The sequence below is a fragment of the Clarias gariepinus genome, chromosome 3, assembly GCF_024256425.1.
Source record: "Clarias gariepinus isolate MV-2021 ecotype Netherlands chromosome 3, CGAR_prim_01v2, whole genome shotgun sequence".
NCBI classification, from domain to species: Eukaryota; Metazoa; Chordata; class Actinopteri; order Siluriformes; family Clariidae; genus Clarias; species Clarias gariepinus.
The window spans coordinates 28,087,956-28,110,914 of record NC_071102.1 but is presented as its reverse complement, the minus strand read 5'-3'; the positions used below and the strand labels follow the sequence as shown (position 1 = coordinate 28,110,914).

Below are 22,959 nucleotides of genomic sequence, written 5' to 3'. Positions count from 1 at the left end.
TATGACCCTAAAACAGGGGTGTCCAATCTTAGCCAGACAGGGGCAATGTGTAAGCAGACTTTTATTCCAATCATGCTGAAGTCACACTTGATTCCACCTGTTTAATTAGACTTTCTTGGCTTTCGATGGACTATTAGATGTGGCGTTTATTTGGCTGAAATGAAAGCCTGCACCCACGCTTGCCCTTCACGGATAAGATTGGACACCCCTTTCCTAAAGGATGCCCTGATATTTAACACATCAACAAATTTTCTTGATTGATGATGTGGCTGTTTGTCCCAGGTAATTTAGGACTGACAATCATGATCATACAGTTGATTGTTGTGTCATCTACCGTATATACAAAGTAGTATATTATGGAACTCGCTGTAGCACACAATATATTAGATCTTGTGGCATAGTTAGCACAAGAGTGATGAACTGGTGGAACCCAAATAGCGTGGTAAGCTGCTTTAACTTGTTTTTTGGCAAAAAAGGAATCAGCCGAAAACGTTGGTCAACAAAAGTCACACCAAGCCTGTCCAGGGCATTAATAATGCAGTATGAAGTACTATATAGACACTAAATGTTTAATTGCATTCACCTTGCAAAAGTCCTTGTAGAAAATGACCACATTGTTGACCATGGGACAAGCACAGCTGGGGGTGTTGCAGTCAATCTGTGACCCTTCTCTTGCCTTCCCCCAATTCATCCTGAACTATTTCATTTGTGTACAGGCAAGCTAAAACACACATGCTGGGGTAGGTCCCAACACGGATTCCATCAGCCATGGTAGGGGAAAAAAAGTGGTCTAAAAGTTCAATATTAAAATCGGTAAGTTATCCTTTTCTCCTTGAGATGGTGATACATCTTCAAGTGGGATTATGTTTTTGAACTTTGTTGTCGAGACTGATCTTTGTCTGGTACTGTAGTTGCCAGAGCAACAAAAACTAGCTTTTTAGGGTGTTTGGCTGTCATGTCTTTATCCTGTCCTTTTGCAGCATGTACCTCATAAAATCCCCTTAGGCTTGATGAAGCTATAGACATGAAAATGGTGTCTGGGTGGCAGCAGTTCCTTATCAAAAAGAGATGCGGAGCAGTTTGGGGGCATATGTGCAGAGGAGTGGTGTGTGCACTCAAATGTAGTAGCCGAAACATGGGAAAGTTTTGAAGAAGTAAAAACTTCCGAACTACAGTACACATTCCAAACAAAAACCCTTTAGCTAAGCAATTCCCAAGACATTGAATAAAGTTCTACTATAAGACAGTGGTAACAATTCATGCTATGCCATTCATACCAAAGTTATAGGGTGCTAAATGTACTGAATGTAACAGCTATCCCAGTACACAACAGCACTATCGGTAGCATTTTTTAGGGCTCTCTAAAAGGAGTGAGACCTCCATCCACATCAATCACTAGGAAGCCAGCATGGTACTCCCTTCCAGAATGTGAAACTTAAATTGGCTTGTCTGAGAACTGCCTTTGTGCTAGCAATAACTTTAAGAAAAAAAAAGGGAATTTGTCTGCGCTGCGTATTTTGATTTGGTCTAGACACAACATGGTCTATTCCTTTCCCATAGAAGGGAATTTTCCCATATAACTGATTATTATCAGGGATGATGCATTAATTTGCCAAATTGCTACTATTGCTTAGAAGTTACTTAGAAGCTCTAACTGTGGTTATTATATGATCGAAAATATAGAATATGTGATATATACTGTACTGTACAGTATATCACCACCGGACTTTGTTTATATGACACCTTACTTAATCAATGTTTATGAAAGTCACACATTTAATCAGGCATGACAGATTTGTCCTTTAGACTTCTCCTCAGGGTAATGTTTTTTATTTTAAGTGAATCTGTTTTGTAAAAGTCAACAATCCTTTGGCAGCCGAAGTGCTTTTGCCTTCATTTTAACTATCACTGACAATTCTCCTCAAGCAGATTTGTCCTTGTTCGTGTTATGGTGGGCATTACATTTCTGAAGGAAGCTTTCCTGTACTTGTATTCACATATGCAGTCAATTCCAGATTTATTGACAATGTCGAAATGATTTCAATTTGAAGTTCTGCTTTTTTTTTTTTTTTTTTTGTAAAGCACTCATTTCAGAATTAGAATCAGCATCACCACAATTACTTTTTTTTTTTTTCTTGGGCTTTGTCCATTTATCCTAGATGTTTACAAATTGCATCATTAGATCCCCAAGAGTTGGACCAAATTTTGGTGGCAAGGGACAAGCACTGCATGCAGTCTTGTGGTTGAAAGGGGTGTAGGGTTAGGGCCTTGCCCAAGGACCAAACAGTGGTGTCACAGCGGTGGCGGGGCATAAATCCAGAAGCTCTGATTAGCAAACCAGAGCATTTTTAATGCTTAAAGTGCTACTTTACATGCATCAGTAATTTTCTGCCATACTTCACAGTGGTTACTCCTTCTTCTACTTCTTATTTAAGTGATGTTACTAACCTATTGTTGCATAGCCCTTTACTCACTACAGATTTTGACAGAAAATATTTTTGGAAGCTTTAGTAACCATGTTGCAACAAATGTTTATATCAATCTGTATAATATTTTCCACTTGAGTAAATGTTTTGGAGATGTATGAAAGTAATTTTAACAACAGTTAAATGGTGTCATTATATTGTTTCTTTAAATGTACTGTAAATCCAGTGAGACATACAACACTGTTCCAAACTAGATGGCACTGTTGATCCTTTTCTCTGCATCTGAAGGCAAATTTATAAAGCAGCACCTGCTCTACAGCACATAGTCTTGAGTGCTTCTCAGCAGAGAAACAACATAATGATAACTGAACTGTAATCAATACATTTAATGTTCCTGAGTTATATTCATTGTCCTCATACAAGATGTCGATAGAGGAACTGGTAATAATACAGTAATACTAATAGTTTATAATACTAGGGTATCAATTATATGAAGATACTGTATAAAAACAGTGGTAAAGCATTAAAATGTGATACAGTAAGATATTTTGTCTTGTTCAATAATTTCTTGAGTAAGAAATGGTCTCCTAAAAGGAGTGAAAGCTTCTTTGATTAGAAGCACCAACGACTCATTAACACTTGTCTGCATTTATTACAGCTTTTAATTAAGCATACCATCCTTCAATGATGCACCATGAACCTGGGTATTGTTCTGTTACAAATATTAATTTAATTAGTCTGCTGCAGTTTCAATACGTAGAATATGGGTGGTAAAATGAATACATTAAATGTCTACCAATTCACATGCAGTTAAAAGAAAACTTCATTTGTTTACATGCCACAGTTTCTGTTTTATTATTGTGTAGCTCTGTTTAATCTATTCACTTTCAGAAATATCTCCACAAAAGTAAAGCATTCTTTCTTATTAAAAGCAGGCTTGATTATGCTCAGCAGATGGCTCTTTCCCTAGAGCATTCAGTCCGTCAACAGTCAGGCTGCCCAAGGGAAATTTGTCTAAGGGTAAAGTCCTGGTCTATTTTTTTTGTAAGAGCCTCAACTAAAAGCAGCACGCATAAATATAAATCAGTGATGCTGTTCCTGGAATGATAAGCACCTGCTTTTATAATGGAGTATGGCCCTGTGGTTCATTTACTGTTTCCTTTGGGGATGCAAAGGTGGTAGCCAAGGCAAGTCACTTTATTTCAACAAATTCATATTAACGTTTAAAAAGAAGCTGTCACCCTGTAAACCTGCAGTAAATAGAAAAAATGCTGGATTTCATTACAACTCAATTACACCACAAAAACCCAGTACATGTATATGCGAAACCCAGTGCGCATTTAAAGCTCATTGAGCGGAACAACTTTCCAATTGCATGCCATGAGCTCTACTCAACAAGACGTCAGTTATTTACAGTACCCGATACACAGTTAAAGTTCACTGAGCCGATACACACTTGCGTGTACAGTACGCACACAAAACAGGTTACAACATTTAGAGTTCATTGAGCTGAACAACTTTCCCATTGCATGCCATGAGCTTTACTCAACAGGAAGTCAGTTATTTTGGGTCGTTTGCAAAACACACCCAATGGAATTTTATATAATCCTCCTAAAGGATTTATTCGCCACCAATGATGTGGTGAAATGATAAGCTTTACCTGTTTACCTTTTACCTGTAAAAGGAAAAATGGGAATTAGGAAGAGACATACTGTAAAGTGGTTAATAACTTCCTGTGTGACATTATATTGAGTTTTTTTTTTCCAGCATTCAGGGGTTTTGAGAGTTCTTACTAGAAAATTTCATAACCTAAAATTATGTCATAATGGTATTAGAATGTTCCCTTTAAATGCATGTGCCCACTGTGCCCACCATCTTTTTTGGGCCCAATCATTGTTGCTTGCAACTACAGTATACTAAATGCTTTGTTTTTTCTTAATGTTTGGATTTACATATGGGTTTACATTGAATTGTTATCTTCCAAGCAAATATGAGAAGGCTGATTCTCCAGTAAAAAGAAAATTAAAGAATATACATTTATTGTTTTACAGTAGGAAAGCAAAACTTTCAAAAGAAAAGAGAGGAGGAGAAACTGGTTATGCTTCAGTAGTTCAACAGGCATACCTTGGATAGTTTGAACATGATTTCACAGCCAGCATGACGATCATGCCAGAAACTTGACAAAACCATTCACTGCCTTTCAATAAATTCTTGTGCAACCAAGTATTGCAAAAAAAAAGTGAGTAATATACGTATTGTGTTACATCAAAAATGGGAGTAAAATTCTATCCCAGTACAATCCAGCGTCACATCACACTTTCTAGTGCTACTCTGTTTTTAGTTCTTTTATCCATTAAAATTATTTAAGTTATACATACCTTATGTATTATACAGTACATACAAAATTATACATACAATATATACAAACTAACAAACAAACTAAGAAATAGTAGAAATGGTTAATAAATAATAACTTCACTATAAATACTATACACACACACACACACACACACACACACACAGTAGGAGGCTTTTCTCTTATTAGGCATGTTTGGATAGAAGAAGAGTGAGCCATTTTCACTATAAGTTATTACTTCTCTTTAAGTTCTTTTTACATTTTTTTCATTCAGCTATCAATAAAATCTCCTGGCCACAACAGGCTCTGAAAACAACAGGGAAAGAGGGAAAACAACAGCAACAAAAGGTGCTTTTTTTGTCTGATACACTATTTCTTTAAGGGTTATGACATTATTTTTCAGACTTTATTTAAGCTGATTAAAAAATACTAATTCAGTCATATATTTCCCTTATGAGTATGCATAATTTAAATCATAATTCAAGCTCATCTGCAAAACCTGCATATCAGTTTGCATTTTTGTGCATAGCAATGTCATGGCTACGCCTGGCAAAAATTTAAATGCAAATGCAAAGTCCATTTGTCATTTCATTTCAATACCTAAACTGATTCTGCCATACTAACAAAGTAATAGAAACATTTGTGATTGCACTCTCATTTTCAGCCAATACGAAATGCCAGTTCTGTTTGAATTTGCATTTTCACTTCAAATGATAGCATGATATTGCATGTGTTGGAGGAAGTAACATCTGACCATAAGGTTTACAGAGCTCAAGCTCACAGTCCTGCCTTTTTGTTTTTACAAGGTCTGCGGCTTTCCCTTTAAAAATAAGCTACATTTGCCATACTGTAGTAAGTCAATATTTGTGGAGGTTGAAAGGTTATGTCAATTAATTTTATTTTTATGAATATAATTAGAACATATTCTATTATGCATGTATATAAGCTGTGGTTAGGACAGAAAATGGGAATAGCGGATCACACTTTACTTTGGCAAGTATTAAAATGACCTTATATTTGTTGGTATGGATCAGCATCATAAGAAATAAAGGCAAAATGTCCATCTAACTTGTTAGAAATTCAACCCTTTATCTATGTCAATTATTCCACAATTAAATGGTCTAGAAGTATTGTCAACTTTTTACCTCCCTTGAGCTGCTGCTTTGACTTCTCTTTGACAAGTTTGACAGTCAGGGATGTTCAATATCATATTTCTGCTCAGTGTGAGTGCTTAGCAAAATATGTGCATATACAGTATCTCATTTTCCAGCCCTACCCTGCTACAGAGATGAAAACACTTTTATTCCAATGTCAGAAGTGCCTACTTCCACTTAATGCCTTCAGGACTTTGTGCTTTCATGTGGTATCAAAAGATATCTGTTTATTTACCTTTCAAATAGCAACATCTAATAAAGACATTACTGAAACTGAGCAAACATTGTGAATCTTTATATATCTTTGATTCTGGCAATTTTTGTGTTCATGTACAAAAACCGAATTACATTGGACATATGATATATTGAATAAAATTCTTCTTATACTTCAACTTTATGTGTCATGATTGGATATTTGGGCAGAATATTGTACGTTAGTATATCAACAGAAACAATCATAAATGGCGCTCAACACACTGATATTAAATGACCAAGAGTATTTGGTATAAGTGCATTGCTTTCAATATATATTAATAACTAATGTGGTAAATCTGAGTATCTTTGTATTTTTATTTGACCAAGCACAGTGACACCACCCATGATCATAAGAAAAATACACAGAATTGTATGAAGCAAGGTTAAAGCTGATTTCTTTCTACCCAAGGCTGTAGATTCATTCCAGCTCTTTTTCAGGTAATTTATGCACACAGCTGGCCATTCACATACCCGTTAATCATAAAATTCCCTGGAATGTTCCCAGCATCTTTCCCTGGTTTTCTTTTAGGTAAAATTATTGCCTCCTTCCAGGTTTCTGGTAACCTCCCTTCCTCCGATATCCTATTATTTAACCACAACAGCTTACCCAGACATTCTTTATTTAGGTGCTTTATCATATAACAGATTTTATCGTTACCAAGGGAAGTTATTTCCTGTATTACTCAGAACCCTACTTAATTATTCTATTGTTAACGGGAAATCTTGCTCACTATCCATGCTTCCCTTTTCACTCAGGGCCATCACTGATTTTGTTTTACCTACCCTTTTTTTCTCCTTTTCACTCAGATCACTGGACTATTCAACTTAGCATATCTTTTGAGCAGCATTTGCACCTTATTTGTAATTATTTCTGTAATCTTATCCTCATCCACCAGAACGGGGTAGCTACACTCACTTCTTTATCGTCCCCATACCTTCTCTACCTGGATAGAATACCCAATTTTATCACAACACTTCCTCCAATGAGTCCACTTAAGCTGACTAATCGTTCATCTAACATTTGCCTGAGCTTGCTGTACTTAATTAAATGATAAAATTTATGAGTTTTTTAAACAGCCTAAATGCTTTATTTGCTTCTCACTGATTACTTACCCTGATCATTCCTCCTCAGTACCACATTCCTTTGTTTGTTGCATTTACTTTGAGGGATGGACTTTAATACTGCCTTTTTTTTTTTATTATCCTGTCCATTTTTTCTATGCTCATTTCCACTTTGACCTAGCATAACCAATCACTTTTTTTCCTTAAACTTTCCTCAGTTTGATTTTTCTAATGCTTTTTAAAACATCATATCAAATTGCTACTAGTCTGGCCTTCTAATTCTTCAAACTTGCTTTACTCAAGTCTTTTGCTTGGGTTGTAATAGGTATAAATAAATACAATCACTATTTCTATTTTCTTGGTTCAATCATATGGCTTTAGCATATGAATTAACATTAGCCATCGAAGCATTTTATCTGAGGTAACTTAACAAAACAGCAACTATGCTGCTTTTGTTCCGCCCATATGCCCATTTATGGACTAAGCAGCGGGTTTGGGCGGAGTCAGCTCCTGCCAGGATGGCGACGACCAGAGCTCCAACACTTCAAAACCGCTGTTGAGAAACAAAAAACTATGGGTGACGTCACGGAGGGTTAATCGATATCTTTTTTCATAAAGTCTAAAAAGCGGCAACGTCGCTACGTTGTCACAAATGAAATGTCATAATCGTAACGTTTACATTTATGTTTGTAGACTTAATAAATACCGCACACTATTTAGTCTAATAACCGGCATAACGCTGATTGTTTTAGTGGGATTGAAATTATGAGCCTCCGACACGTTATAGAAGGTGAGAGGATTTTACATGCTTTCGCATTAGATTGATAGACACCGAAAGTAATGCCAATGAGAACAATAACACAAAGGAGATATTGTAATTGTGAATGCACACTATAAAACATTCAGAACATATAGAACTTGCATGAAGTCGGTAGACACAACGTAAATGTGAGCTGTAAATAAAATAAAATTAAAATAATAATAAGTGAAATGCAGTACAACATTTCTAGTGATGACAAAGTGACATGATTGAGCAAAAGAACAGGATGAAAGTGTCAAGTGACTGGGTCTGAGTATTAGGATATAGATAGCAGGTAATCCTGAGAATAAGTGAGCAGACCTTGAAGCTAAATGAAGCTACATTAGGATTATTTTTTTAAATTCCCATAGGAGTTTTAGTATTAATTCAGTAAAAATTTTTGATTATTTTTGTGCTTCATAAAATATTTATTAGTATTATACACAAATGTTTATATTAAGCTATTATTAATTCAATTTATTTAAATTTTATTTATATAGTGCATTTAACAATGGTCATTATCTCAGCTTCACAAAAAATAAATAATTAAACAAAAAAGTAGAAAATTTTTGGAAGTGTGTATGTGTGAGAAAAATGTGTCTGGATAATAATGAGATGAATGAATAAATGATGAATGAATGAAATTTCTCTAATGAGCAAGCCAACGGTGTCGGCGACAGTGGCAAGGAAAAACTCCCTGAGATGGCAATAGAAAAAAACCCTGAGAGGAACCAGACTCAGTCAGGGAACCCATTCTTATTTGGTTGATAACAGATAGAAATTATATGACATCATGTGTGTTATGCAGCTGAAGGTTCAATATACCAGAAGTTCTTTAAATTAATATAAAGTCCAGCTCAGCATAGGGATGAATCAGTAGGTGCAGAGGGCAGATGGGGTCTGGATCACTGGAAGCACAGGAGCAGCATGTGTAGCTCCAACCATCATAAAGCAGAATCCAGCTGGAGCTGGTCCTTCTCTGGATGCCTATTATTATTATTATTATTATTATTATTATTATTATAGTGTAGCTTGTCTTTACTGTTTTTACTGTAGCATTTTAACAGATTCCATTTTTATAACTCCAGTGCTCCACATTCTCAAACATGAAGGTATCAAACTGAAAATGTGCATGTATCTGATTATGCATAATTAAACTGTTTGCATTGTGTAGCCTACCAGAAAGTATTTGCAAAAATGTTCATATTTATTATCCTTTAGTTTTTGAGCAGTACCAGAAAGAAAGGTTGAGGTTTGTACAAACAGTTGCAGAGCTTGCAACGAGACCTCAGAATATCGAAACACTTCAGAATGCAGGTAGGTTCTTGATCTTTTGTGTGTTATTGTCAATTGAATGTCTATAATAATAATGGCGATTTTCATGCAAAATGCAGACCATATTATATATAAGAATAAAATGGTAAATACAAAGAAAGATTTAATTAAAATACTAAAGCGTGATTAATTGTTACCACTGTAGTCTCGTACCTCCAGCCAAGGTCAAGGGTTCAAGTTGTCATGATTTCCCCGTGCTTAAAGGATTTTCTCCCACAGTTCAAATTACCCAGGGTCCACGATAGTGTTTGTGCCCTGCGATAGATTGGAACTCTGTCCATGTTGTAACCTGCCTTTTGCCTCAACTCCCCTGGGAAAGGTTCCAGGCCTTTCACGACCCTGAACAGGATAAGGATAGAAAGTGAGTGAATGAATTAAATAAGAAAATAATAAGGGGTCGAGGTCAAGCTGATGAAGTGCAGGCTGGAATTTAAAACTGGCTGAAGCTTACAGGAAGGCTATGTATGGTAAGCACTTTTTACCACTACGGTAACTACAGGGAGCAGAAAAGCACCTCAGAACCAACATCAGACCGTGAACTTCATGTAAACTTTCTGCGTGACATTTGTCTTTTAACAGTTAACGTATATAGCCTGCTTTTGTTAAAGTCAAACAAGTGTTTTTGTTTTGTATTTTATTTTACATGTTGTCTATGTGAGATAATAAAGGTGTCTTTAATATTCCATTATGATGGTGTTATAAACTGCTACATCCAAATTTACTTTGTAATATGTACTTAAAAAAGGGATAGCTTAACATTTAAGTAAAATTCCTTGCATACTCTAAATTAATCAGTTAATAAAGTCCGATTCTGGGTCTGACTCGGGTTTTCAGATTTTGCTTATTAAAAAGGTATAATTATTTGTTGTTGTCAAAGATGTCTTGTTGGAATCAAAATTCTCGCTTTCTCACTCTCTCTCTCTCTCTCTCTCTCTCTCCCTTTCTCACTCCAGGTGTGATGTCCCTTCTGAGACCTCTCCTCCTGGATGCAGTCCCAACCATTCAGCAGAAGGCCGCTCTGGCTCTAGGAAGACTCGCCAACTACAGCATCGACCTGGCCAGGGCTGTGGTAACGGGAGACATTCTGCCTCAGCTGGTCTACTCAATGGCCGAGCAGAATGTAAGATATTCTAAAAAAAAAAAAAAATTTTTTTTTTAAACAGCAATATAGCTAATATTTTAAAACTGTTGATTAACTGATGTTAATATTTTAAAACTGTAAATTTGAATTTCCTGAAAATCAATTAGGAATCTGTGAAATGTGAAAATAAGATTCTCACACAATATGATGATAAATCACAGGATTGGGACTAAACAGCTGTGTCGCCATAAGAAAATCACTTGTTAGTCTGGATAATAAAAAAAAAAAGGTTTGTTAGGGAGCATAAAGATTGGACTTTGGAGCAACTAAAAAAGGTGATGTGGTCTAATGAGTTCACACTATTCCAGAGCAATAAGTACGTCTGTGTTAGACGGGAAGCACATGAAACAATGCACCCATCATTTATAGTGGCCACTGTTCAAGCCTCTGGAGGCAGTGGTATGATCTGGGGTTGCTTCAGTTAGTCAGGTCTAGGCTCAGCAACATTAATTGTAGTAATAAAAAAAAATTCTAATTCAGTTCACCTTTATAGTTGCAGTTTGTAATTACAGTAGGTGTACAGTATGAGTGCTCTTAAATTCCACCTTAAATGTAAATGCGTTCCACAGCGCTTCTATAAGAAGGCAGCAGCGTTTGTTCTCCGTGCCGTGTCGAAGCACACACCTGAGCTGGCACAAGCCGTGGTAGACTGCGGTGCCCTCAATGCTCTCGTCAGCTCCATGGAAGAGTTTGATCCTGGAGTGCAGGAGGCTGCTGCATGGGTACTGGGCTACATTTCTTCTCACAATGGCTGTAAGTCTGAAGATTTCAAAGCAACATGTGCTACCACATTGCATAACTAGCTATGAGGACATTGAGGGTTGGAATTCAATAGTGTAGGAGATTTTGGGTTTATTTATTTTTTTAAGCATATTTAGACTTTAGAGAATAGCTGCTGCTTACCCATTTTATTTTATTTCTAGAATGGGTTACTGATTTTCCACAAGTTTGTTCACCAAAGCAATGCATTTCTACATTAATGGGGTATATTATACAACACTTTGGCCTAAACTCCATTATGCTCAACATAGTAATCAGCATCTTTCTTAAGCAATTAAAGAAAAATAGTTCATCTTTAATCACTACCGCCATAGTAACGCACACTTACTGATGTTTTCTATAATGCAGCATTGGCTGAGGCAGTGGTGGATGCAGGCGCTGTTCCTTTGCTTGTTCTCTGCCTCCAGGAGCCTGATATTGCCCTAAAGAGGGTCGGTGCTTCAACGCTGAGTGAAATCTCTAAACACTCACCAGAGCTTGCACAAAGTGTAGTAGACACTGGAGCCATTGTACACCTGGCGCAGATGACCCTGAACCCAGACACCAAACTGAAGGTTAGTGTGTAATTCTTTGACCAGACTTTCCAACATGGTCGGTTTTGGAGTTTGCAGTTTGGACACACCAAGTTTGGACACACCAGTCAAAGGTTTGGACACAAGGATTTATTTTTCCACATTCTAGAACAATACTGGAGATTTTCTAAACTACATGTATATAATTAGGTAAGTAAGTAACAGAAACACCAACAACAATTAGAGGTAATTTAACGACGTGAAGGTCAGCTGTTCTCTAACAGTTCTTGCAAAAACGGTGCATTTGCAAAACCCCCTCCCAAGCAGCATAATAAGACCATCCCAGGAAAGCAAGACAAAACTTACTAGCCTAAAAAAGTAACAATTTACTGCATCTCAGATTAGAGCATTTTGAATGAAGGTTTTATGAAGGAAATTGTACAGTAAAATAAATAGATGAATTTATTAAAAAATGTGTGGCTGTTTAACAAAATAAATACTTGGTGAAGAACTATTAATATCCCAAAGTTTTATATTCTATATGGTATTCCTTAACATTGTATTGATTGTAAATAGTCCTGCCCAAGGAAATATATCTAAAAAATGTATATTTTACCTCCTCTGTGTAGAGACACGTGTTCTCGGCTCTCTGCCAAATCTCTAAGCACTCTGTGGATCTGGCAGAGATGGTGGTGGAGGCTGAGATCTTTCCTGCTGTACTGGCCTGCTTTAAAGACCCAGATGAGTATGTGAGGAAGAACCTCAGCATGCTGATGCAAGAGATCACAAAACACACCCCTGAGGTATACCTGAAATAGCCACTAAAGCATTTTATGTGGAGAATAACGAAAGTGTACAACTGGCGAGCAAAAATGCATTATATTGTTTTGTCCAGTGTATTGTACATTTTTTTCCAGCAGCATTGCCATATTTTGTATAGCTCAAATGTGTGTTTGTGTGCGTTTCCCTACAGTTATCTCAGATGTTCGTGAACATTGGTGGTGTAGCAGCTGTGATTGATTATTTAGTTAAATCCAGAGGAAATATGCGATTGCCTGGTATCTTGATGCTTGGATACATGGCTGCACACTCTGAGAACCTTGCTATGGCTGTTATTGTATCTAAGGTCTGCCTCTGTACAGTTCTTATATTGGCATTGCCATAGATTTTATTTTTATTATTATTTTTATTTTTATTTTTTTACTGAAAAACTGAAAATTATACCTTAAGACTGTTGCGATGATGACTGGAATTCTGCCCCACCGATACATTATAATTCCACACTCACATTATATTTATTTATTTTTCATTTACAAGTTGGCCAGCATCTAATCCAATCACATAATTTGAGGTTTAAAATCGCAGTTATAATAATTTGTCACAAATTAGCATTGTCAGCATTGAAGTTTCTGCTTTTTCTACTGCTCACCTGAACATTCCACCAGGGCGTACCACAGCTGGCTATCTGTCTGTTGGAGGAGACAGAGGATCACGTAAAGGCTGCAACAGCCTGGGCTCTTGGACAGATCGGCCATCACACTCCTGAGCATGCAAGAGCTGTGGCCATGTCCAATGTTCTTCCCAAACTGTTGAGTCTCTACCTGGACACACAGAGCTCAGTGGACCTGCAAATCAAGGTTTTCACCAACAAAAATCTCATTCAAGGAATGAACATTTTCACACTTGGGTTTTTAGTTCCTAATGAAATATTGGACCCTGATACATACAGCAAACTTCATGTAGCAATATTATTTGAGTCCTATAAATTTAGGAATATTAAAGCTTTGGACTTGTATGCGGTTCACGGAATGTGTACTCACATGGTTGTTGGGTTTCAGTATCTTCTAAAAATGTGGAGCCCTTGAAATATAGTCGCTGAGAACCATAGGATCCTTGGAACATGGGTCCGTAGAGCCCCGGGGACATATCTGGCAGGGTATGTAGGGTTGTGGGAACATATAGACATGTAGATCCCTGGGAATGTAGTTCTGAGGAACATAGGGGGCCACGTTCAAATTCCCTTGGAATGTAGGGCCCTGGGTATAGTATCATTAAAAATATTAGGCACTTGATGTATATCTCCTTAAAATGTAGATCTCTGGGTACATTATTCCTAGGAATATGAGGCCCTAGGATTATATTGTAGGGTTATATTGTATAATGTAGGGCTCTAGATATACAGTATTATTCCTGGGAATGTAGGGCTGTATGATCATATTTCCATTGAACGTATTGCCCTGGTTTTATTATCCCTATGAATATGGGGTTATATTGCTTTAGAAAATATGGCCCTGCATGTATAGTCTCTGGGAGTTTTAAGTCCTTGGTGTATGATCCAAAGGAATGTATGGAACTTGGCAATGCCGTCCCAGGCTATATAGGGGACCAGGGTATATACATTATAAATTAATACATGACTCTGGATATATAGTTCTCATGAATGTAAGGCCCTGGGAATGTAGTCACTACAAATATAGGCAACTTAGAATATGTCACTTAGGAATATTGGGCCCAGATCATTAAAAAGAGAGCCAGAGAAAAGTTGACTTGGGAGGCAGTAATGTAACTTACTGGATGCCAACCACTCTAAAACAAAAATAACAAAAGAGAGAATATCGGGTTCTGAGTATATTAGTCCATAAGAATACAGGCTCATGGGTATACTGTCCTTAGAAATAGAGGGAACTTGGTGTTGTCAGTGGGGTGGTCTGTGTGAGGCAGGCTCGGAGGACCCAAAAGCAGACACAACAGAAAATGTTCAATATAACTGATTTTAAGGCACAATGTCAAGGTCAAAACAGATTAATTATAATCAAAAGGAAAGTTACCTTATTTAAATACCACTAATTTAACGCAGAAAATGAAAGTCAAAAGGAGGAGATTGAAATAAAAAAAAAACATTACTTTGAAGTGAGCTGTGGCGTGGCTGAGCAGGGGCTGTAGAAAGGAGTAAAGGAGCGAGTGGCACAGAGCGTGCGCGGTGGCCAGCAAAGCGCGCGCTGCTGAGAACGCGCAGGCTGGACAAAAGCTGCAGCAGAGTGAGCGCGGCTGTGTGGAGAGAAGTCCGCTGCGCGCGTACTGAATCCGGCGCGCCGGTAGAGGGAGAGCAGCAGCAGCCGAGCGAGATCAGAGCTGCAGTGATCCTATGGGTTTAGACAGAGTCGCAGTCGAAAGGGAAAGCAAATGTTCAGAGCCGGGTTATCAGTCAACGACGCAAACAATTCCAAATCGTGAAGCAAAGGCGTAACTAGGGGAGAAAAAGGTCAACAACGTGAAAGGCAAAAAAGTATGTTTTAGTAAAACACGACACAAAACACTTGGCTTGGAGCACGCAATAATTCGGCAAGAGTTCGCTGTCTGAGAAAGAATTATATAGAGTGCGAGTGATGAATGAGATGAGGCGCAGGTGTGCTCGAGCATGAATGAATGAGGCGGCAAAATGGAAGCAACGGAATGGAGTGTGGAAAGGAGTCGCTGGAGATCATGACCTGGCTTGAGCAGAGGGCGTGACTTGGCGTACCGTTACAGTACCCCCCCTCCTATGGGCGCCACTGGGCGTCCTAGCTGGTGCTTCTGGGTGTTGCCGGTGGAAGTCAGAGATTAGAGTCGGGTCAACAATGAACCTGGCAGGGACCCAACTTCTCTCTTCTGGTCCATAACCCTCCCAATCGACGAGGTACTGTAGACCCCTTCCTCGGCGTCGAGCTCTCAGCAGCTTGCGCACTGTAAAGACCTCACCTCCATCAATGAGTTGGGGAGGAGGAGGAGGGCGGGGGGGTTGGGATAAAGGGCTGGACACCAGTCGCCTGAGCTGAGAAACATGAAACGTCGGATTGATGCGGCGCATGGAGAGGGGTAGGGAAAGCCTGACAGACACAGGGTTAATTACTTTGGTGATGGTGAATGGTCCGATGAACCTGGGAGACAATTTGTGGGAGACTGTTTTGATGGGAATGTCTCGGGTGGACAGCATCACCCTTTGGCCCACTCTGTACCTGGGGGCTGCCGAGCGGCGTCGGTCAGCTTGCCGTTTGAAGGTGCTGATGGTGCGTAGGAGACGGGTTCTGGCCTGGGACCAAACTCTCTTGCAACGGCGCACAAAAGACAGGGCTGATGGCACGGTTACCTCCTCTTCTTGGGATGGGAACAGTGGAGGCTGATAGCCCAGGCAGCACTGGAAGGGAGAGAGGCCAGTAGCGGAAGTTGGCAGAGAGTTGTGCGCATACTCAATCCAGGGGAGTGTCCTGCTCCACGTGGTTGGGTCTCGTGAGGCCATGCACCTTAAGGCCTTTTTCCAGTTCCTGGTTCACTCTCTGTCTGCCCATTTGACTGAGGGTGATAACCAGAGGATAGGCTGGGTGTTGCTCCGATTAATCTGCAAAATGCTCTCCAGAACTCTGCTGAGAACTGGGGGCCACGATCGGAGACAATGTCGGAGGGGAGACCATGCAAACGGAAAATGTGGAGGATCATTAACTCAGCCGTTTCCTTGGCTGACGGGAGCTTTGGCAAGGGGACAAAATGGGCAGCTTTGGAGAAGCGATCAACTATGGTCAGTATGCATGTATTGCCCTCAGAATTGGGGAGGCCGGTAACAAAGTCCAGAGCAATATGAGACCAAGGGCGGTGAGGAGCTGGGAGGGGATTCAGGAAACCAGCAGGGGGTTTGTTAGTCGACTTGTTTCTAATACAAGTGTCACAGGCTGTCACAAACCCCTGAACATCAGCCTTCATAGATGGCCACCAGAACCGTTGCTGCAGGAGGGATAGGGTGCGGGCTCCCCCCGGATGACAGGCAATTCGGGAGCTGTGTCCCCATTCCAGCACCTGAGATCGAACTGATGCTGGGACGAAGAGGAGGCCAGGGGGAACGTTGCTGGGGCCTGGTTCCTGATTGAGCGCCCTCTTCACCTGCGTTTCGATATCCAGGAATGCGGCCGCCACAAGGCAACGAGGGGGTAAGATTGTCTCTGCCAGCACTGGTTCGTGGGGGGCGGAGAACTGTCGAGATAGGGCGTCAGGTTTTCCATTTTTGGAGCCTGGGCGATACGAGAGCGTGAAATCAAAACGGGAGAAAAATAGGCTCCACCTGGCCTGACGGGCATTGAGTCTCCTGGCTGATCTGAGGTACTCCAAGTTTTTGTGGTCGGTCCAGACCAGGAATGGAGAGGTAGTTCCCTCCAACCAGTGTCTCCACTCCTCTAGGGCGAGTTTGACCGCCAACAGTTCCCGATCTCCTATGTCATAGTTTCTTTCCGCAGAGGAGAGACGACGGGAGAAGAAGGAGCAAGGGTGTAACTTCTTGTCCTTGAGTGACCTTTGAGACAAGACGGCCCCAACTCCTGACTCTGAGGCATCCACCTCCACCACGAACTGGAGGGACGGGTCCGGGATAATCAGAATGGGTGCGGATGTGAACCTAAGCTTTAGTTTGGTAAATGCCTCTTCAGCCTGCATGTTCCAGAGAAAGGGAACCTTGGTGGAGGTTAGCATGGTGAGAGGTGCTGCCACTGAGCTGTAGTCCCTAATGAAGCGCCTATAAAAATTGGCAAACCCCAAGAATTGCTGGAGCTCTCGTCTAGTGGTGGGTATGGGCCAGTTGGTAACTGCAGTTAACTTTGAAGGCTCCATCTGTAGGCTGGAAGGGGCAATAATAAAACCAAGAAATGACACAGACTCTCGGTGGAATTCACACTTCTCGGCTTTAACAAAAAGTTTATTCTCGAGGAGTCTTTGCAAGACCTGTCTGACGTGCAGCTTGTGTTCCTTCAGAGAACGCGAAAAAATCAAAATGTCGTCTAGGTAAACAAAAACAGAGATATTAAGGAAGTCTCTTAGGACGTCATTCACCAGGGCTTGAAAAACAGCAGGGGCGTTGGTCAGCCCGAAGGGGACCACTAGGTACTCGTAGTGGCCTGTGGGTGTATTAAATGCGGTCTTCCACTCGTCCCCCTCCCTTATCCTTACCAGGTGGTATGCATTTCGCAAGTCCAGTTTGGTGAATATACTAGCTCCTTGCAGCAATTCAAACGCGGATGACATGAGGGGAAGGGGATAGCGATTCTTGACAGTGATTGCATTTAGGCCACGGTAATCGATACAGGGGCGAAGGGACTTGTCCTTTTTATCCACAAAAAAGAAACCTGCTCCGGCCGGCGAGGATGAGGGTCGGATGATCCCTGCTGCCAGTGATTCAGTGATGTATTTATCCATGGCTTCTCTCTCCGGGGCCGAAAGGGAATACAAGCGGCCTCTCGGGGGGGTTGTACCTGGGAGCAGATCAATGGAGCAGTCGTAGGGTCTGTGGGGTGGTAGAGAGAGGGCGCGTGACTTGCTAAACACCTGCCGGAGGTCATGGTACTCAGGCGGGACATTGGGCAGATCTAAAACTTCATCAACAACAACACAGGGTGGTGAATGAGCCCTAGCAGATTGAAGGCATGAAGACAGACAGGCAGGGCTCCAATCGAGAATAGTATTCTTGGCCCAATCAATGTTGGGGTTATGTCTGACCAGCCATGGATTCCCAAGGACGACTGGGGCATGAGAGCTCTTCATAATAAAAAAAGAGATAGTCTCTACATGGTTACCTGAGGTTCTAAGAGCGACAGGGGGGGTGCGATGAGTGATGGGAGATAGAGAGCTGCCGTCAAGGGCCTGGACAGACAGGGGGTTGTCAAGGGGCAGAAAAGGGATTCCCAGCTCCCTTGCAGTGACAGCACAGATCAGGTCTTGGTCGGATCCAGAGTCAATGAGGGCCTTAAGTGGTTGAGCTTGGTTGTTCCAGACGATCATGACAGGGAGTAAGGAGCGTTTACCTGAGAGGTTCTCTTGAGAGTGGCCCTCCAAGACTCCCAGTTTCATTGGGGGGCCTATCCTTTTAATGGGCACTGGAGACGGAAATGACCTACTTGACCGCAGTAGAAGCAGGCTTCTTTCTCCCGCCGACGTTGGCGCTCCTCAGGAGAGACGCGGGTCCGGTCAACCTGCATAGGCTCCGCTAGAGGATCGGTAGTTTGTGGAGGGGTGGTTGGTCTGACTCTTAGAGGTTGTGTGTTCTCACGGCGCCTAAGTCGGAGGCGTGCGTCGACGCGGCCGGCTAAATCCATGAGTTCCTCTAGGTTCGCAGGGTGCTCCCGAGAGATCAACTCATCCTTGACAGCCTCACTCAGCCCGTGAAAAAACACATCATACATGGCACAGTCGTTCCATCCACACGAGGCCGCCAGAGTGCGGAACTCAATGGCATAATCATAAGCTGAACGTGTACCTTGGCGGAGTCTCAACATCTGCCCTGCTGCTTCTCGGCCAGAAAGTGAACGATCAAAGACTCTCTTCATCTCCTGAGTAAACGCTTGGTAATTGGTGCAACGAGGATCATCGGCGTCCCAAAGGGCCGTTCCCCATTCACGGGCCCTTCCAGAGAGGAGGGTGATGACATAAGCGATCTTGGAACGTTCAGTAGGGAATGTTGAGGCTTGTAATTCGAGAGACAATGAGCATTGGGAAAGGAAAGATCGGCAGGTGCCAGGCTCTCCGCTGTAGGACTGAGGAGGTGGCAGACGAGGCTCTCGGATAGGTGGTGGTGAAGATTGAACTGGAGGTGGTGTGACCTGAAGCCGTTCGATCTGAGAGGTCAGTGCAGTGACAGTGTCTGCCATTAGCTTAAGGCTCTGGTTGACCTGCTGAATCTCCCCTTGGTGTGTGCCGAGGAGGGTGCCCTGGGCCTCCAAGGCGGCTCTGAGCTGTCCTAGGTCTGCTGGGTCCATTCTGGCCGAATTATTCTGTCAGTGGGGTGGTCTGTGTGAGGCAGGCTCGGAGGACCCAAAAGCAGACACAACAGAAAATGTTCAATATAACTGATTTTAAGGCACAATGTCAAGGTCAAAACAGATTAATTATAATCAAAAGGAAAGTTACCTTATTTAAATACCACTAATTTAACGCAGAAAATGAAAGTCAAAAGGAGGAGATTGAAATAAAAAAAAAACATTACTTTGAAGTGAGCTGTGGCGTGGCTGAGCAGGGGCTGTAGAAAGGAGTAAAGGAGCGAGTGGCACAGAGCGTGCGCGGTGGCCAGCAGAGCGCGCGCTGCTGAGAACGCGCAGGCTGGACAAAAGCTGCGGCTGTGTGGAGAGAAGTCCGCTGCGCGCGTACTGAATCCGGCGCGCCGGTAGAGGGAGAGCAGCAGCAGCCGAGCGAGATCAGAGCTGCAGTGATCCTATGGGTTTAGACAGAGTCGCAGTCGAAAGGGAAAGCAAATGTTCAGAGCCGGGTTATCAGTCAACGACGCAAACAATTCCAAATCGTGAAGCAAAGGCGTAACTAGGGGAGAAAAAGGTCAACAACGTGAAAGGCAAAAAAGTATGTTTTAGTAAAACACGACACAAAACACTTGGCTTGGAGCACGCAATAATTCGGCAAGAGTTCGCTGTCTGAGAAAGAATTATATAGAGTGCGAGTGATGAATGAGATGAGGCGCAGGTGTGCTCGAGCATGAATGAATGAGGCGGCAAAATGGAAGCAACGGAATGGAGTGTGGAAAGGAGTCGCTGGAGATCATGACCTGGCTTGAGCAGAGGGCGTGACTTGGCGTACCGTTACAGGTGTGTAGTCCCTAAAAATATAGGGATAGGGAATTTATTTCCTAGGAATGATAAGATACGATTTAGCATAAGTGTTGTCTGTCAAGTCCAGCTTGCTGTTCAGTTGAACACCCAGGTATTTATAAAAGAGTAGGAAAGTAGGTATACAGTCCTTAGGAATGTAGTGCCTTGGGTATACAGTATAGTGACTATTATCACAGGGCCATAGGAATGTACTGTAGTTACATGGAATTTAGAACCTTAGGTACAGTATATTTGGTCCAAAGAAATATAGGTCCATGGGTATAGAGTTCTCGGGAAAATAAACTACTTTGTATGCAGTCCCTAGGAATACATTGTACAGTAGTGTCCTGGCTTTATAGGCCCGAGAGCAATTGCACTTTTAAAAGCAAAGTTTCTGGTTGTAACACAACAACTAAAAACTTTCTCTTGATGCAGGCAAAGAAGGCTTTAAAGAGCATCCTTCAGAAGTGCACTTACTTTCCAGCTCTGGAGGCACTCCTCTCCGAAGCTCCCAGCAATATTCTCAAACACGTTATCTGCCAGTTCAGCAAGGTCTATTCCACATTTTGCACGAAACACATAACATTTGTTATTAATATGTCTTGCTGTGTGAGGGAATCAGTCCTGTTGGTTTCATGTCCTGCAGATTCTTCCTCATGATAGTAAAGCACGGAGGTTGTTTGTAACTAGCGGAGGACTGAAGAAGGTGCAAAAAATGAAGGCTGAGCACGACTCTGCCCTGCAAGAGTACATCAACACCATTATCAGCTGCTTCCCTGAGGAGATAGTCAGGTTTAGAATTGTTTTTAATAAACACTTATTTATGGCAAAATGAAACAGTGAACTTCTACTTGTAAGTATTATGATACATATTTTAATAGTTAAGCTTTTTTTAACAGGTACTTCTCACCTGGATATTCAGAAGCACTCCTGGAAAGGCTCGACAACTATCACCCTGTTTAGGACAGAAAGCTCACCTCCATAAGTTTTCCTGCAACTTGACAGGATCAACTGTACATGACAGGATCACGTACAGCGACATCAGACTTCGTACAGCGGCATCAGACTTCGTAGCAGGCCAAAATAAATTCTTTTAAATGTGGAAGTAGGTCTTCCCTTGATCGTGGTCATGGGCAATATGTAAAACTTGTGCCCTGTACAGTTTTGGTCATGCTCAGCGTCAGAGGGTGACCACTTTTGCATGTACTGAGGTACCTCTGTTCTATCTACAGCTACAGACATACAATAGAAGAGTTACTTGTCAAATTTGAGTGGCAGCAAGCTACCCTCATCCAGTGCCCCATTTACCAAAATGGTCTTCCTGTATAGAAATAACCTTAACCACTGACACAGTATGTGGACTGTAAGGCAAATTCTTGTCTTTAAACTTTGGATCGTCACTACAGATAAACGAATCATAAAAACTGTCTGCATTTTTTATTTTGCAGGTTTGATAGCCGATCATGACACATGCTAAAAGATCACATGACAGTGCGTTGCTCTCATTCATCTCAGAAACCCCAGGTTTTACAGGTAAGTAAAAAAAAACTTACCACCACCTAAATCATTACCTGTTGTAACAGCTCTTCTAGTCTTATCTTAGTTTCATGGTAGCTATTGAGCTTTATACTGCTGTCTACTGTACATACTATGCTTGCAGGAGCCTTTGCACTTTGCTGCAGCCAAATCCCCCAGATCACCCGAGTGCGATGCAGCACCCGTCTTGTGATGCTAAAGAATAATGCGCTGTTCCAGCAGCTCAGCATACAGTCCCTTTTTTTATATCACACTTATTATTGTTTGAAATCAGCAAGCAGCAGCACTCAAACTGCTCTACAGCAGGAGGAAATTGTGAACTGTTTAGGATTAAATTTATCAGCAATTTCTTAAAAAGAATTTCCCCACAAAGACAAAAACTGCTAGACGAACAACACGCACACAAGCACATTTAAGGAATGCACCGGATGAGCCCCTAATTATGTTTAGGTTGGGCCACAATAAGAAAAAATGAAAAAATAAAAAGAGGGATTATTACCCAAATAAAGATGGGTTCCCTGTTGAGTCTGGTTTCTTTCAAGGTTTTTTCTATTGTCATCTCATGGCTTTTTTCCCTGCCACCATTGCCCTTGGCTTACTCGTCAGGCATAAAGTGATCTTATAGTCCATACTTAGTCCAAACATGTTAATTTATTCCCACACATCTTTCATTCTCTAAAGCTGCTTTGCGACAGTGACATTTTTAATTGTGCCATAAAACTAATAATTTTATAAATAGTGTATTTGCTTGTGGGCATTGTTGGCTCAGTGGTAGGTTACTCACCTTCCATGTGGAAGGCCTAGGTTCAATTCCCATCCGAGACCCAAACCCCAGCCACTGGATGCTGTGCTTCCCTTGCTCCCTAACTAATAAAAACCAAGAGGAAATCAACGGGTGCCAGTTTTTTTTTTACAAACCACTATTTATGAGCTATTTACAGAAGTTGCAGCTCTGCAGAACCCTAAATAATAATAATAATCATAATAATAATAA

At 41.1% G+C, this 22,959-nt stretch overlaps 1 protein-coding gene across 5 annotated transcripts; it reads left to right on the top strand.

Moving 5' to 3' along the window:
* Positions 1 to 7,958: 7,958 nt before the first annotated feature.
* Positions 7,959 to 22,158, top strand: LOC128518500 (sperm-associated antigen 6-like). 5 transcript variants are annotated; one of them, XR_008357736.1, is made up of 13 exons: positions 7,959 to 8,043; positions 9,274 to 9,369; positions 10,341 to 10,507; positions 11,098 to 11,281; positions 11,657 to 11,862; positions 12,450 to 12,623; positions 12,794 to 12,946; positions 13,266 to 13,457; positions 20,865 to 20,981; positions 21,076 to 21,221; positions 21,329 to 21,534; positions 21,662 to 21,962; positions 22,090 to 22,158. XR_008357736.1 is itself a non-coding variant. In XM_053491640.1 (11 exons), exons 1-11 carry the CDS (start codon positions 8,019 to 8,021, stop codon positions 21,390 to 21,392), a joined length of 1,524 nt encoding a protein of 507 aa, XP_053347615.1. In that variant the 5' UTR covers positions 7,959 to 8,018; the 3' UTR covers positions 21,393 to 21,968. The 5 variants fall into 5 exon arrangements, 1 of the variants encoding a protein (XP_053347615.1); XR_008357735.1 differs by having other exon boundaries at positions 21,329 to 21,792; positions 21,878 to 21,962; XR_008357734.1 differs by having other exon boundaries at positions 21,329 to 21,962.
* The last annotated feature ends 801 nt before the right edge of the window (positions 22,159 to 22,959 follow it).